At 54.3% G+C, this 13404-nt stretch overlaps 4 protein-coding genes across 4 annotated transcripts; 2 read left to right on the forward strand and 2 right to left on the reverse strand.

Moving 5' to 3' along the window:
* Positions 1–782: 782 nt before the first annotated feature.
* On the reverse strand, positions 783–1401 carry J4E78_003972 (uncharacterized protein; the record flags this gene model as incomplete). Its single annotated transcript, XM_049364604.1, has 2 exons — positions 783–1144; positions 1344–1401. The coding sequence occupies 2 exons, from the start codon at positions 1399–1401 to the stop codon at positions 783–785; spliced, it is 420 nt and encodes a 139-aa protein (XP_049223682.1).
* Positions 1402–6245: 4844 nt separating this feature from the next.
* Positions 6246–9088, forward strand: J4E78_003973 (uncharacterized protein; the record flags this gene model as incomplete). Its single annotated transcript, XM_049364605.1, has 3 exons — positions 6246–6357; positions 6407–8771; positions 8818–9088. The coding sequence occupies 3 exons, from the start codon at positions 6246–6248 to the stop codon at positions 9086–9088; spliced, it is 2748 nt and encodes a 915-aa protein (XP_049223683.1).
* Positions 9089–9949: 861 nt separating this feature from the next.
* Positions 9950–10971, forward strand: J4E78_003974 (uncharacterized protein; the record flags this gene model as incomplete). The annotated part of the gene is made up of 4 exons (XM_049364606.1): positions 9950–9956; positions 10012–10157; positions 10209–10667; positions 10726–10971. 4 exons carry the CDS (start codon positions 9950–9952, stop codon positions 10969–10971), a joined length of 858 nt encoding a protein of 285 aa, XP_049223684.1.
* An 804-nt stretch (positions 10972–11775) lies between these two features.
* Positions 11776–13171, reverse strand: J4E78_003975 (uncharacterized protein; the record flags this gene model as incomplete). The annotated part of the gene is made up of 2 exons (XM_049364607.1): positions 11776–12887; positions 12937–13171. The coding sequence occupies 2 exons, from the start codon at positions 13169–13171 to the stop codon at positions 11776–11778; spliced, it is 1347 nt and encodes a 448-aa protein (XP_049223685.1).
* Positions 13172–13404: the final 233 nt, after the last annotated feature.

Consider the following 13404-nt stretch of genomic DNA (forward strand, 5'->3'; position numbering starts at 1 on the left):
CTCGTATGTGGTGGTGTGCTCGTCAGAATCGGCAGTTGGAAGTGACACATTCGCTCGGAACACCTTTCCTGGGACTTGCATGGCGATACTGCAGTGCAAGACTTCGAGAAGATGCATTCAGACCATGCGCATGACGTTGTCTTGATGGAACAGTAGAAGGATGAGTGCCCCGCTGTGGGTGGTTGTCCCGGTTTGCAAATCCCCCGCGCATGACGCTTGCCTCTTGCCGAAGACCCTTTATGGGCGGAATTCCAGCATCGTCCTATCAAAGCATTTCGCGAGGTCTAAAATAACTGACTGCCGATGGTGCTAACGAGAGGTAAAAAGCAAGTATTAGTGCGCAAATCGTATGTAAGCGGTGAAGGGACTGTATGAGTGTTGGGATCGGCCATGTGATGATGTAATACTTGGGCACTCTCAGGCCGTTAGAAGACGCCTGCGTAGTATGCATGGACGCCCAATCAACACACTATCGTGATGAGAAAGCACGCTATCTCGAAAGAATGGCATGGCAGCCGCATCGAAAAGCTGATTAGCCAAGCATGGCAGTCAGTAGGATGATCAAGCAACTGAATACCATTATTCTAGTTAGGTTAGACAATGATGAAAATCGTAGAAAGATACACCAACTCCTCCGCCCACAGACCAAAAGCCTTGCAATTCCGGGGATATCATGAACCGTAAAAGAGAAACCGAAAGCCTCATCGACTACTCCAGGTAGGCAGCGCATCATACACGGCTACAATGTACCATGATGCCGTTGACCGCTGAACAGGTCAGACTTATTTCTTGCCCAACTTGTTCAACAAATCCTTACCCTTGCCGAGCAGGCCCTTCCCGTTGTCCTCGCGCTTCTCGTCCTCGCTCTTGCGCTTAGCCTCGGCGCTCTTTCGCTGCGCGGGTTGTCCATCACCGATAATGTTGGCGGCACCTCCACGACCGTAGTGCTTGGGGCCTTGTGGCTCCGGGTGCGGCTTGCTTTCGACGTCTTGGGCAGCGCGCGCAAGGTCAGGACGCTCGGGGTCGTTGCGCGCCATGTTTCCAGTTCCACCTCGGCCCGTGGTGTAGGTGTTGGACTTGAGGGTTGGGGTGACGAGATCTTCTGGCTTGGGGTAGTTGGTAGGGTCGTCTTTTGCGATGTTGCCTGCAAACGTCAGTGGTCGCTCGGACGCAGAAACTGGTGAACAATCGCAGGCACTCCAAGGACTGCTTTTGGCTGTGCGACAGAGGGAGGCAGTCTTTGCGCGCTGGTGTGCGCTGCAAAGACATACAGACCCAGCCGTTCCACTGCAAGCGTCGCGGAGTCGCGCTTCACGTCTGGAGGAAAGTATAGGTAGGCTTACCAGCACCTCCGCGCCCGTGCGACGCAACACGCTGGTACTCGTTCGGTCGAGTGGTCATCCTGGGCGAATTGTTGTTGAAATGAGCTTTGGGAGCACGATTGATAGCAGGCTGCTAATGTAGGATTGTGTTCGCTGGCGCAAACCGTGAAGTCGCGGCGTTTACTTGGGTACAAAGCGTCAAGGTGAGAGGGATTGAACAAGGCCCAAGTGATGACGCGATGGCAGTCACAACACTTCTTATATTGACCGTGCTCTTGGCTCTTCCGTGAGCAGCAAGCCAGGCGCAAGGACAAGACTTTCAAGGACTGTGCTCCGGTTTGCACGCCAGAAGGAATCGTGGTCGCTGAAGACCTTGGTGACAAGCACCAGTCGTCTGCTCGCGCCTGGGCACGACGCGCCGGTGGTGCTCATTCTGGTTGACTAGGCGGCACGTTGCTTTCTGAGCCGTGAAAATCTCCATGCTGTGCGCGTGCGTGACTCTGTTTTTGGGTTTCTGTGACTAACGTCTAGTTGCTGCTGCGGGGTCCATAAGCCGAGCACTATGGGCGGGAGAACGTCATGCTCGAGTCGAAAGACGAGATCTGGGAGATGGTAGCGAGGTCATCAGGTATTTTGAGAATGTACAAAAAGCTGCCTCGAGGTTTGCTTACGACGCGAATGCGCGCATATATGATACAGGCACCCACGGGGAGAAGAAGCAAGCATGTAGGCGCGTCCACGCGGTACAGTAATCTCATTATCTATGCCAAGGCTTGGGCCAGACAGCGTGGGGTAGATGCAGATACGCGAGCGAACACCCAGTTCAACAATCCCATCAACCTTAACTTTCCTTCCTCACAGCCCAATTTCAGTGTAGAAAGTCTTTTCGAACTTGAAGTTGTTTGATTGTCATAGCCACGGGGTGTGGCTACTCATTATCTAGTCTATGATACATGTCGTATGGAAGCGAATCCAATAATGCATCGACGCAATGCCCATCTATCTCGCCTGGAAGGCGCCAAACATAAACCCGGCTATGAAGTAGCCCTGCTTTCTATGAAAACGCCGTCTATATCCCCAGAAAGCAACCGTTGCCATGTCCATTGTACAGTCTCTTATTGTACAGTAAAAGAAGACCCCAAACGCCCAAGATGCAATTGATGTTACACAATAATGAAGAAGTCGATGTCGAAGTAGGAAATGGTGTACCGGAAGGACGATGCGATGTTGCCGCTAGTTCAGGGCCAAAGCCGCGGATAGCATGTGAAGGAGTCGTCGGTGTTGTAGTTCTTTACATCGATCCGGGTTTGTTTGGGAGTAACAACGGAGAGATGAAGTCGATTTGTTTAGCTGAATGAAGGGAAGGAGGTATGATCTGGTCCATGTTAGTTTGAGAATGGGCATGGTACAAAGCAGTAGACATACCAAGTCGACTCCAAGGTCATTAGCCACCATCGCGAGGTTGGGGTTCTGTTCCTGCCATGGAAAGCAACATTGATGATGATAGTCTTGCGCCTGGGTTTGGTGCTCCGCCGTCTCGAGGTTGAGGGTCGGCGTAGGAGGGGTTGTTGTTTTGCTCAAGAAGTGCCATGGTGGTGTGGTAGTTGTATATGGATTTGAGTTGGGGTTGGGGCTGAGATGGCTTGCTGATAGGCGTGGCTAAAGGTTGCGGGCTGTGGTTCGTGTAAGGTATGCAGGCAGAGTCAAGGTTGAGATGTGGTTGATGAGGTTTTAAGCCTTTGGAGGCGTTTGTATTGTCTATAAATCTATCCTGAGGCCTGTCGTAGTGCCTCAATGCCCGCCAGGAACAGGCAATGACTGCCTTCTTTCAGGCTGTGACGCAGCGAAAGTTGAGATTAATCCGCTCCGGTGATTCAATTGCTTGTCAAAAGAACCATGACTGCGCCACTGGAGAGGAAATTGAAAATGCTCATTGGGTGTGACCTGAGATACAAGGCGATTTCCAGGCTGCCTTCCTTCTAGCGTGCTTCCAGAAGGCTAACAGCCCTGTCTACCTCGATGGTGACTCTTTCGGTCACCGCCGTTTAGCAGCAGAGCCACGGTGTTGAAGCCGAATGACGGGCCAGGGCCCAATCTCCAGGCAGAAAAGCGGCCAGTGGATACCGAAAATGGTGAACTGACGTTCGGTGCCTAGTAGGGCTGGGTGAAGTTTGTGGGCACATGGGTTGCACAGCCGCAGCCTTAGAGCCACACCGCGGCGGGGCGCACACAAGGCACCCACAGGCAACTTCGCGGTTTGGCCTCTTGGATAAGTAGCAGCCCCAGGTCCTCCAAGTCGCCTCGGTCGTGTCGTTGATGACTCCTGTGCCTGTACTGCTCACCGGAGCAAACACAGCCCGGAGCAGCATTCTCCCGATCGGTCGTTGCTGTGGTGCTGCGCCTCGTGAAGCGATCTCAGCGATAGCGCGTCTGGGACCTAGCAGGGAGGACGGGGGCCAGGGGAAGGACAGCCGAATCGCGAGACAAAAGCGACGCGGTTGCACTGCAACATGCTGAGCAGCTTTTTTCCATGGCAATAAGGAATGCGAAATCGGTTTTCGAAACAGAACGTATGGTGCGCCAGCCGAGATGCAGGAGATGGTGGGTGGTTGATTGGTGGTGAAGGCGCAGCCTTTCTTTCATTTGTCGGCCTGGGTAAGCGGCTTTCCTGATGTGGCTGTTAGCGATGGAACTCCAGGACCATTCTTTTGGGAAACACTTACGGCCACCATCACCAGGCTGACCATTGCCGGGGTTCTTGGGTTTGTACATCGCGGAGACCATGTTGTCGGATTTGGCTGTGATAATGTTGTACGGGCGGTGTTCAGATTGGTGCAGGTGTGCTTAAGAGTGGGTAGAGGTGAGACTTTGTGTGAGACTTTAAAGATTCGCAAACGTTGTTTTGTATGGTAGCGGTGCAACAGGAGTGTCAGTACTTGTGACAGTGGACCGATAGCTGGGACATATATATTTAACTTCTGAAGTCATGGTCCTCCAGTAACTCATGATACTGACGTCTACCTTGGCCGTGTCCTCCATGATCCACGGGGCAACGGACGGGCCATCAGAGGGCACCCAGTACGTGGCCCTTCGGTGCGTATGGCAGGCACAGCCAACTGGAAGTGAAGCAATCGCACATTGCTTCTCTGGGATGACTCTTGGACGGCGTCTGAAAGGGGATGGAACAGGACAAAGCTGTCACCCCCACAATTCAGTGTGAAACAGCCAATCGTGGATCCGCCTCGCTGACCCGGTGTCTCAAAGAATCGTCGACAAGCCTGGCATCCGTGCCTGAATAACATAAGCTGTCGCGCCTATGTGAGGAAGGTCCTGGGGGACTAGAAGCTGCGGAAGCCGAACCCATTCGCTGCTTCACTCTCGCCATCCCTGCGCGTCGAGGCCCGGGACCCAGCAGCACCCCTTCACAACCTTTCATAAGGTGTTTCTAGATGCCTTCTAGGTGCTTCGCCGAACAGCCGTTATGCCGTCATAGGACAGCGCGTCACCGCGTCTCAGGCCACGCGCGGTCCACCAGAGCCGCATGCGCTGGCGACACAAGATCACGAGGTTCCCGGGTGCTGCTCCCAGACACGCTGTCACGTTCAAACGAGCCACGCCGCCAGTGCGCGCTAGGTCTGGATCGGTCGGCCCGCTCTCGGAGACGCAGGTACAGGCCTGGAGGGTGCGCCTACTGACGTCTCGAGAGCCTTCGTCAGCCAGAGAGACGGCCAGCCAGGGCTCCGTTTCATCCCTTTTGCGGATGACACCTGGGCAGAGAGCTGGACCTGTGGCCGTGGACAAGACTGGGAAGTTTACGCGTTCCCAGTGGCCACGCCCTCCTTCGGTGCCCGGCTGCGCCCCAGCGCCCTTTACCAATCATCGACACATTGGAAAACCGCGCAGTTGCTGCGACAACATGTCGGGGAAAGCCCTACAGGTCGCCCTGCAGTGCCCCTCAGAGAAGGACTCTATAGTAGCCTTTTGCCTGCTGAAGGACGCTTTGCCTTTGCACCAAAGCAACACGAACAGAGCCTCCAAGGTCCTCCTGAGATCGCCACTCAGCATGCGCTGCACAGCCAGAGGACACAAAGTCTGAGTCGAGCGCGAAGGACTACGGAAGTCCTCTGGTCCCAGGGGCTATAACCTTTCGGGTACCACGCGCGCCTCATCTTACAATAGCAACCAGATCTGAGACGATCTCAACTGTGAAAACCTTGGCTGGCGAGACTTTGAGTTGGTTTGGGTAATTCCAGACGCGCCGCTTGGCTGTAACTCGTGATTTGGGTTGCGCTTGCCGATGCACGTGTTGGACGTTAGCCAGACTGAAGTCTATCCTCAGAGACACTCATCTCGCGGAGGAGGGTTAACCACCCTCTATGCGCGCATCTGCGATCGATGCACAGCGACGCGCGTGTGCCGTCATGAAATGTCCGAGTTGAGAATGCCATGGTCTGCACAGTGCATTGGGCTCGCCCCAGAAGAAGCTTCACCTCTACGGCTTTACTTGCTAGTCAGTGCATCGCCATAGGGTTATGCATCCTCAGGTACAACTGTGGCGGTCGCGCATCGGTGCCTTGTTACTTTCACACTTTGCGCGTGTTGATCTGGTCGCGTGCCTGCCCAACACAATGCCTTGGAGCGTAATGGCCATCAACACCAGTGTTACAGTAGTTAGAGGAGAGGTTGACAGTGAATGTAGTCCACGCAGCCTTGCTTGCGTCATGTGTAGATTCTAGTTGCCGGGCGATCAATCTTGCGCCATGTTGGATCTACGAGACCCTGCCGCCAGCCGCCAGCGGTCACTGCTCCACCCTTCCAAAAGCTCCCCGCAGCCACCACACGCGAGGCATCGCTGGACCCCGATAATGAGAAACACACGCACTCGCATACAACCACCACAGTCTCTACCGTGATATCTGAACCATGGCGACCAAGTCCAACTTTAAGCGGGCGGTGCCCCCGACACAGCCGTCGGTCCTCGCATCGCTGAGGACCACACAGTTGGTGCACGATTCCAAAGCTGTATTGCCAGCCGGTAGGGAGACAGCACCATACGAAGTCCACCGTCTGACGAAACAACGTAGAGCTCATCAATGCCATCCTCGATTACCTTCCCGTCGCCGACATGTTCAGCTTCGCGCGCACCTCGAGACGCATGCGCGAGATGGTATACGACGATACCAGGTGGATACAACGACTTCGGAGCATGGGCTGCTGGAATGAAGCCGAGGCCAAACAACGATTTGAGGAATCCATGCGGAAAAAGCTCGAGGCACAAAAAGCGGAGGAGGCCCGGAGGTCTGGTGTTGCACTCAATGGCAGCACCAACGGGATGCCTCTGGGGGATGACGTACCTGGCAAGACAAGCATGACACTGTTCGATGCCACCATAGAGGAAGACATGCTGCGGAAGTCTCAGGAACACCGAAGTAGACCTCGCGCTACGACGTTGGACAAGGGCTTCAACGACATGACATTGTCACCTTCCGGAACGTTGGCACAGAGCTCGTACGCGGTGGATCCGCAGGCAGCTGTCAAGGTCCTTGCGAATGTACGCTCGATTCGAGGCATGGCGCGGCAAGAGTACGGCAAAGTCTACGGGGCGCTGGCCCCGTTCTACTACGACTTGGAGAGGTCAAGAAGTCATACAGATCCTATTCTATTTCGGACCTACCGCGATCCCGAGCAACAGGCTCAGATGCTGGCGCAGCTCAAGATATTTGCAAAAAGTGATTATGCGCAAGGTTGGAGCCAGCGCGAGGAGAAACTAGACACGATGACTGGCATCTTCGAGAACGCTGTACTCCGAGAGTTTGAGCAAGGCTATGCAGACAAAGACTTTGACGGACGTATGAAGAGATTTGCTACCGTCCTCGTGGCTCTAAACGGCGGCGCGGCATGTTTGGACTCTTTTATTCACAATCACCCTTTGATGCTGGAGAAAGAGAAGCTTGGTGACCCTGCAGATTGCCTACGCAACGAAGTGCTGACACTGGAACCATCCCACGAGTTTTTCAGAGGATTGGCAAGTGCGCTCAACGAAGAAGCAGACATAATCGATCGTGTCTTTCCCCCCACTGTCGACGTGCTACAAACCTTCTTTGAGCGCGTTGCGGATGACGTCATCGCCGAATATCTCACGACTTTGTTCGACGAGGCTCACGATGTAAGCATCGAAGCATATCTAAAAGCAGTTGCGGGACTCTATGAGCAAGCGCTGCAACTTGCAGTCTCATTACAACCTACCAATGCGTCGAAGCCCGATTTTCGCGAAGAGGCCATGCGCATCGTGTCTCGTTGCTTTGAGCAACACATCGACCTTTACCTACAAGAGGAATTAGATTACTTCAAGCGAAAGTCAGCTGCAGAAGTTGACCTGTGGGAGAAGCGTCTGATGGAAGAAGAGCAGAGCACTGAAACATTATACATGGCCAATGTTAACCGGAAAGCTGTTAAACAGGACTTTCTGTCATCATTCAAGAAGGTGGTCATGATGCCTGTAAATGTGCTCCCAGCTATTGGCGGCTCTAGTGCTAGCAAGCCCAACGAAAGCGTAACTGGCGTAAACGGCACTAACGCATTGGACCCTACCTCAAGACTCGGCACTCCTCTCTCTGGCGAACGGTCGCCTACACCGCGAATCGAAGCCCCAACCACTGAACTTGCTGCCAAAGCAGCAATCATGAACTCGCGTTTGGAGGGCATCCGATCGCTGTTTAGCATCGAAGTGGCGCTGAACCTGACACACATGGCCAAGTCTGGGTTGGAAAGAGCCGCGCGATTTGTTAGACTTGGTGGCCAATCCGGTGAAGAGGCGAAGGAACAGTCTGAGCAGATCTTTATCAACCTAGTCCAGATTCTCGGCAACCGCCATATGAAGTTGGGATTCGACAAGGCTGTCAGTCATTTGGCTGACTATAAGCCGCGAGAAGTCGCGGATCATAGTAAAGAGGGTGTTGCGCCGCTGGTAGCCTTCTTGGAACTGGTCAACGTTGGCGACTTGATACAACAGATGGTCGAGGTGTTCTATCTCCAGGAGCTTGTGGCTGCCAATCTTACCGACCGCGACGATTTCCTCAGCCTTGCCGCAAAGGAGAAGAAGCGTTTTGAGGCCATGTTGGATGAGCGTGTCGCTGCAGGTCTCAACAAGGGTATCGATGTGCTGATGGACGAAGTGGAGTATCTCTGCGGCACTACACAACACCCATCCGACTTCAATCCTCCCGTTGGGCCCAACGGGCAGGTGCAGATGTCCGACATTGGACCTAGCCAGACGGCAACGAAGATTGTGGAAGTTGTTTCGTCACACACAAACATGCTCATCGGCAGCACAGACAAGAACGTCCTGGACGTCTTCAACCAAGAAGTTGGTGTGCGCTTGTTCACTGCTCTATGCAAGCACCTGAAGCGTCAGAGAATCAGTGTGGATGGCGCCATCAAACTCATCAGGTATGACACATGATGCGGAGACCTAGACATGAACTAATCCCAGCAGTGACATGAATGCATACAACGCGTACATTGTATCGCTGCGCAACAAGCCCCTTATGCAGTACTTCGCCGCGCTTCGCGAGCTCTCTCAGATATATCTCATCGACGCAAAGGAAGCGAAAGAGATCGCTACCATCATTGCCGACACGGACAGATACCACGGCATATTCCGAGCAGAAGAGGTGTATGAGTTTGCGGAGAGGAGAGCGGACTGGTATCAAATCAAGAGCGCGGTGGAAAAGCAGATGTATGGAGTAGGATGTCTGGTTATGTGAAGTTGTTGGCGGCTTCAACCATGGAAGTGGCGTCGACTTGAATGGTTCCAAGGTTGAAAGCGAGGCTGTTGGACCCCGACTAGTGGCATACATAGATTACCGCATTTGGCATGGAAACCAACAAATACGTAGCTTGCAGCTTGTGCAGGCGATGCGATGCATGACGGAAAACCTGTGTCTCTGACAATTGCGCGCGTGCAAGCACTGTGAGGGCCAACAAGAGTGTCGGGATTGCTTTTCTTTGTCGGATCGAACTACTTAGATGGTCGTGGTTCCCAGCCTCCATCGGCGTACCTGAGCTAGACGGCGCCCGTGCATTCGACTTCACACCTCATCGCGCATACTGCAACGATCCATGAACCTTAGTTCTGTTCACCTGCCCCGTTCATCTCCACGACAGCACCCACGCTCCGCTGCAACCATTTTCTAAATTTGAGCCTCTTCCCACACGAGATTGCTGTCGCTTGCCCGTGACTGCACCCCACTACGGAACTACCCTTTTGAGGCGCCCGACCTACTTGGCTGCCCGGGCACCTTCGCTGGCCCTCTCTCACCCGTCTTGGAGTTTCTTGCGCGACGACGCTTGCCGATCGCTACGTGAGAGCCTGGCGACATTCCCGCCATACGCGACGCTCTCTACGTATCTTCTGCATCCATCCACATCTTAGGTCCCATTGGTGGTTCCGCGACCCTGGTACCAACCGCGGTTCTTTGCACGACATAGCCACCACGAACATCGCAGCTGCATCGGAGCTCCGCGATAATTTGTGCTTTGGAGACTGGTCCCCGCGGCGACCACCTCTCTACCTACAGCGTCTACCTTTGCAACTTCTTGCTGCCGAGACTTGAAATATCGCAGCCATGGCAGGTACGTGCCCACTTGCCGTCTGCTACGCGTATGTCTACATTCTAACGTGTCACAGCAGACCCTCTCCCCGCCGAAGTGCAAGCTTCCTACTCCGTCATCATCGACGAGATCCTACGCGCCAGCGACATAAACACTATCAGCGCGAAGCGCATACGGAAGGGATTACAAGAGAGAGTCGAGGATGACCTTTCACAGCAGAAGGTTTGAAGCTCAATATAACATACAGCGGCATATACTGAGACTCGCAAATAGGACCAGATCACCACGCTCATTATGCAGCGGTTCGACAAGTTCAACAACGAGCAGAATGGCGGTTCCGAGGTTTCTGAACCTATACCCACAGTCGAGAACGGCGCAAAGGCCTCGAATGATGATACATCCGACGTCTCCCACAACAAGCGATCGCCGCCCGATGACGAGTCCGCGCTGTCTGAGGTCGAGGATGTTGCGCCTCCTAAGAAGAAGGTCAAGAAGACCAAGGTGAAGGACGAGGATGACGATGCTGCATTCGCGGCGAGGTTACAAGCCGAGGAGAACGCGCGCATGGGCAGGGCGACACGCGGCGGGAACACAAAGCGGAAAGCAGCCGCGCCAAAAAAGACCAAGACCAAGAAGAAGAGCTCAACCCGGATCAAGGATGAAGACGACAGCGACATCGCATCGGGTAGTGGAGGCGAGAAGAAGAGCCCGAGCCGGAAAGGAGGCTTCCACGTAAGTCAACCTCATGTAGTCTACATCACCACCCCAAGCCAAAGCTAACCACACCCAGAAACCCATGGCCCTCTCACCAGCCCTCTCCGAACTCCTCGGCGAAACCCAGCTCTCGCGCCCCCAGACCGTTAAGAAGATATGGGAGTACGTCAAGGAGCGCGAGCTACAAGACCCGGACGACAGGCGCCAGATCCGCTGCGACGACGCCATGCGTGCAGTCTTCAAACAAGACCGCGTCCACATGTTCACCATGAACAAGATTCTTAACCAGAATCTCTATGCCGTCGACGAGGTCGTTGACTGATCCGCCTGGTCCAGCAACTTACCAGACTGCAAATTCCACGCTTCCTAACGCATTCATGTCCGGCAAGCGGAAGAGCAAGTAAATCTAATCTACACAACCACATACTGCATCCCACAAACCCTCCATCCGTCCTCTTATCACGACATCATCACGAACATCCGTATGCATACGCGACAGTCACCGACGCTCAGAGTCACCCGTCGTCATCGTTTTCCTCAGTCTCACTTGATTCTAGCAGCATGGCGCATTCATGGTGTTTTCCTCTTTCTTGGTTTCCAGAAGCGCGCATCTTGGACCCCTCCCTTTGTGTAGGGACTGGGGTACATGGGGTCTTTCTTCATACTATTGTCTTTGCGTAACCTTTTCCTTGAACCAAAAGAGCAACTGGATGGATGGGATGGCTGGGGAAGGGAGGGCAGAATGGGTATATGCTTGATTAAGACAGGGGCAAATAGTTGGTGGAACTGGAGGAAGGGTCGCCTCCTCTGGTCGACGACGTTTGCTACATCTTAATGAAATGCTATTATCAAATGGACAGTCCGTTGCGGGTGATGTTACATTGGTGATGTATGGCTTGATGTGTAGTAGTGACAGTGAAACGTGTGGTGTTGAATACAAGTACAATCATGCTATGTATTGTACACAGTGAGCCACCGTGATAGCATGTAGACCCAGATAATCATGCGCGCATAAAGCAAAAGGTATCCAATACCGGTACTCCGCAACCCATTAACAGTACAATGACGAACAAAGTGGCCATCCGCATGCACATTGATACATCACTTCCAGATACTCCATAACAGTCTAGAAACCTTCAGGGAGTTGAAGCTGGAAATTCTCGTGGTCTTCATCGAGTGGATCTTCACCGTGTAGCTGCGTGTTGAAGCTATTCATCCACGCGTCGTCGTCCTCGTCGTCGGAGCGTGACAGAAGCAACAACTCCATTTCACGCTCTACATCTTCAGCTGTGCGGCGGGGCTGCTCTTCTTCTGGAGGTGTGACAAGTGTGGCATTGGTGGAAGTTGAGCTGCAGCGAGACACGGGGCCGCGACCTCGCATGGTACCCGTGTTTGTGCTGGCACTGCGGATATGCGTCGAGGAGGCGGGTCGGGGGCCAGCGGAGAAAGGAGCAGGCTTGGTGACGTTGGAGAGAGGCTTGCGTGCAGCTGGGGCTGCGCGTCCGGCGCGGCCTTGGGCGTAGCCGATGGTGCTCTTGGAGGCTGCTACGGCGGATGCTTGACGGGATGCTGTGAGCTCGGTGGGCGTCTTTGCTCCCTTCCTGCCTGCGACTAGGCCAGTGGGTACGCGCGACTTTACAGCTGCAGTGGGAGCAGCGTAGCTAGGCTTGGACGGTGGAGAGAGAGCGGCGGCAGCAGATCTGGCTCGCATGGTCGATGGTCCAGTGGCCGCTTTCCTGAGTGCAGCAGGTGCCTTGGGGGCCTCCTTCTTGGGCTCCTTGATACCGTAGTACTCTTTCGTCTCCGCATCGTCCTTGGCCATCTGCGCCGCGAGTATTTTGTCCATCTGCTCATCACGCTTTTTCCGACCCTGCTCTATCTCCTCCTCGAACTTGCGCTGCTCACGCGTCCTTCCATCGTCCTCAATTGGGTTGTGGTAGGCCTGCCAAATGCCGCGGACCATGTCCTGGTTACTGAGCTTGGGCATGGTCCAGTTCTTGGGTAGGTATTCTTCCATGTCATCTTCGAGCGGGACCTCCTTGGGGGGCATGTATTCAATCTCAGGCACGTCATCTTCGGACTCTTGCGCGACTTCCGGCTGGTGGACCTTGACTTTGGGGCGGCGCAGGCGAGGGCTGAGTTTCTGTGTCTTTGCGGAAGAGAGGGGCGCTGGGGTTCCAAAAGGCCTCGATTTGGCGTTGGTCGTCTTCATGCCCAGCGGCGCGCGCGTGCGCGGACCTAGACACGTCAGTTATTGTCTTGCGCAGTCTGCCATCTCTCCTCTTACCGGCTGGCGTCACAAAGGCATTCTGGTCGATCTTGCCGCCCTTGTTGGTGGTGAAGAGCTCGTTTCCCTTGCCCGCTTTGCCCACAGCATTTTCGTCGTTGAGAGGGATCTTGAAAGGCGTCTTGGGGGCTTTGTTGTTGAAGCCCTTGAGGCCGGCATTGAGCGACTTTCCCGCCGCACCGGCGTGCAGATGGCGGACGGTGTTCTCCTGGTCGTTTGCTGCGAGGGTAGCCATTCTGGGCGTTACATTGAGCGAGTCGTGTGGCTATCTCTATCGGGTTATGGCGATGATGGCATGCGATGCTCGCGGCCAGTGTTTACGGCCGGTTGCTAGGGCGGCAGCAAAGAGGGTCTGGGCTTCGCACAGGGTCCGGGCGGAGGTAGCGCCTGCCCGCATTATCAGCTTGCCTATCCGCTTGCAGGAGACAATTCTTACAACAAAGCACCACCGTCCGTACCACGTCCCTA

Source organism: Alternaria triticimaculans (assembly GCF_023758025.1).
Source record: "Alternaria triticimaculans strain BMP 0046 chromosome Unknown scaffold_4, whole genome shotgun sequence".
NCBI classification, from domain to species: Eukaryota; Fungi; Ascomycota; class Dothideomycetes; order Pleosporales; family Pleosporaceae; genus Alternaria; species Alternaria triticimaculans.